Source organism: Athene cunicularia (assembly GCF_003259725.1).
Source record: "Athene cunicularia isolate RWA chromosome 21 unlocalized genomic scaffold, athCun1 chr21_part1, whole genome shotgun sequence".
Classification (NCBI taxonomy): Eukaryota; Metazoa; Chordata; class Aves; order Strigiformes; family Strigidae; genus Athene; species Athene cunicularia.
The window spans coordinates 6,524,363-6,526,440 of NW_020799127.1; the positions used below are offsets into that span (position 1 = coordinate 6,524,363).

Below are 2,078 nucleotides of genomic sequence, written 5' to 3' on the forward strand. Positions count from 1 at the left end.
GGGGGGGGGACGACACGCTGCCACCGGGATCTCACAGCCGGTGGAGACTGGGGCAGGGGGGTCCAGAGTCACAGAGCTCCCCTTCAGGTGAAGCAGCCCTCCCTCAAAGAAGTGCGGGTGAGGTGGGGTTTATTTTTATTTTTTTTTTTTTTTTTCCCCACCGGTTTTATCTGCAGACCCGGGCTGCTTTAACCCCTTGGGACCAGAAATCCAGAAACTCGGGAAGGACGCGATACAGGGAGGAAGATGCAAATCCCCCAGGGATGAAGCTGAGGGTGTTGAGCGCTCTGCACGCTGCTCTGACACGCCAAAGGAAGGAGAAAGTCCTCTCTTCTACCAACTGCCCTTCTCCCTCTGCAGCAGGATCCCTCTGATCTAAAGCCACCGAAGAGGGCTGAGGGAGAGGGAGCAGCGCTCCATCCTAGCATCACACCCCAGCGCTTTCTGAACGACCTTGAAAGGTTTACACTGAAGTAGAGACTTGTCTAAATGTGGAAAGAACAGATCTCTCATGAAACAAAACTAAACATACTTCACCTAAGCCACGTTTGAAGATTCTTTGAACAGCTAAAGCGGTAGAACCTGCTTTAAGTCCTGGTCCTGCCTCTTCCAACGTTCAGATTTCGTTCCACACAAAAAAGTATGGGGTTGGTTTTGATTTGTGTTTTGATCAGGTTTTACTTGTGTCCTGTTCCAGTTCTTAGAACAGAACGTAAGCATTTGTCTCTACTTAAAACTTGTAAAATCAAACAACGATCGCATTACAGCAATATGCCTAAACACTTCGGTGTCGTTTTTCTCCACTGTTACCTGTTTGGAAATACAAGATCTACAAGTTTTCTTTAAAAATATTTATTGCCTTACAGAAGTTTAAAATATAACAAAAATAAGATTCTGAAACCTGCTTTTATTTCATAGCCTAAACAGAAAATCAAACCCAAATCATACACGTTGGACTTCACTGAACTTGAATATATATACAAAGTGTAATTCGCAGCAGTGTGGAACTTGTTTAAATAGTTTTGTTTTCTGCTGCATTCAACCATCAACGTGACCAGACAGTTTCATGTCAGGACAACTTTTCCTGTCTGCAAGACTCACCTTTTTTAAAGTAAAACATTTAAGGAAACCTTTAAACAAAAACTTAACAATACCAAGTATTATAAGTTATTTCCACATCTGGTTTTTAACCAAATTTAATGTTAGGGGGTGTCTGCTAAAGAAACTTGCTAGAAATCTCTTGCTACCAGGAGGTATCAATAGGAATCAATGGAAAACCAGCTTCAGCATAGAAAAGGATGCTGAAGCTGCAGTGATGGCTGCTCTCCTCAGAAAACCCTTGGCATCACGGAGCAATAGGCGGTGCTGTGCTGCTGAAGGCACTTCTTGGTGGCTGAGGCAAACTTACCTGTGGAAATTCCAGCTAGAATGCAAAACTGAAGATCCAACAGCCCTTCCTGAGAAATGTGGGGGTGTTCAGGAGACGGCTGGAGCTCGACCAAGCAAGTTTTGCCTCCTTAAACATCTTTTAGCTCTGGATTTATTTCCATACTTGCATTTGAAGTGGTAGAAGAGGGAAAACCAAGCTAACCGGGGATACCTCAGCTCACGGAAAGCTGTGGAAGCCTCCTCAAACGTCTCCCAGAACGACTGCCAGAGTTACCAGGAACTGGAATAGATAATCCTACTCTCCCCGAACCTCTGACTCATGCAAGGCAGTGGTACACCCACACCCCGACTTCCATTTAGCCATTTACCTATTAGGATCAGAACCACTAGTCCTGTGATTACAGGCTGGAACAGGTTTGTTGTTGAACAGAAGAGCCAACTGACCTCAACGACCACAAAAACCACTGAGTATGTCCTTGTGCCATCGCTGTCCTGCTCAGACTTTTTGGCTTAATCCTTGAACTGGAGACCCAGAGTCTTCTTAAAACAAGACCTCTGGATAAAAATATTCCTTCGATTTTCTTCAGGCACATCAATGTAAGGATACAGAACACGCCAACCCGTCAGCGATACTTACGCCTACCTCATCTTCTCCACGGATCTCGATAGTCTCTAACAGTAAAGCAGCT

The 2,078-nt window shown here is 44.7% G+C and overlaps 1 protein-coding gene across 1 annotated transcript in view; it reads right to left on the minus strand.

The window, feature by feature from the left end:
• Nucleotides 1-1,120, minus strand: part of SSU72 (SSU72 homolog, RNA polymerase II CTD phosphatase) — a 39,625-nt gene extending 38,505 nt beyond the window's left edge. The window contains exons 1-2 of the mRNA XM_026862949.1: nucleotides 1,102-1,120; nucleotides 269-375 (exon numbers count right to left, since the gene is read on the minus strand). Of these exons, the coding sequence (XP_026718750.1) occupies nucleotides 269-375; nucleotides 1,102-1,120 (126 nt within the window). The remainder of the gene's footprint in view (nucleotides 1-268; nucleotides 376-1,101) is intronic.
• Nucleotides 1,121-2,078: the final 958 nt, after the last annotated feature.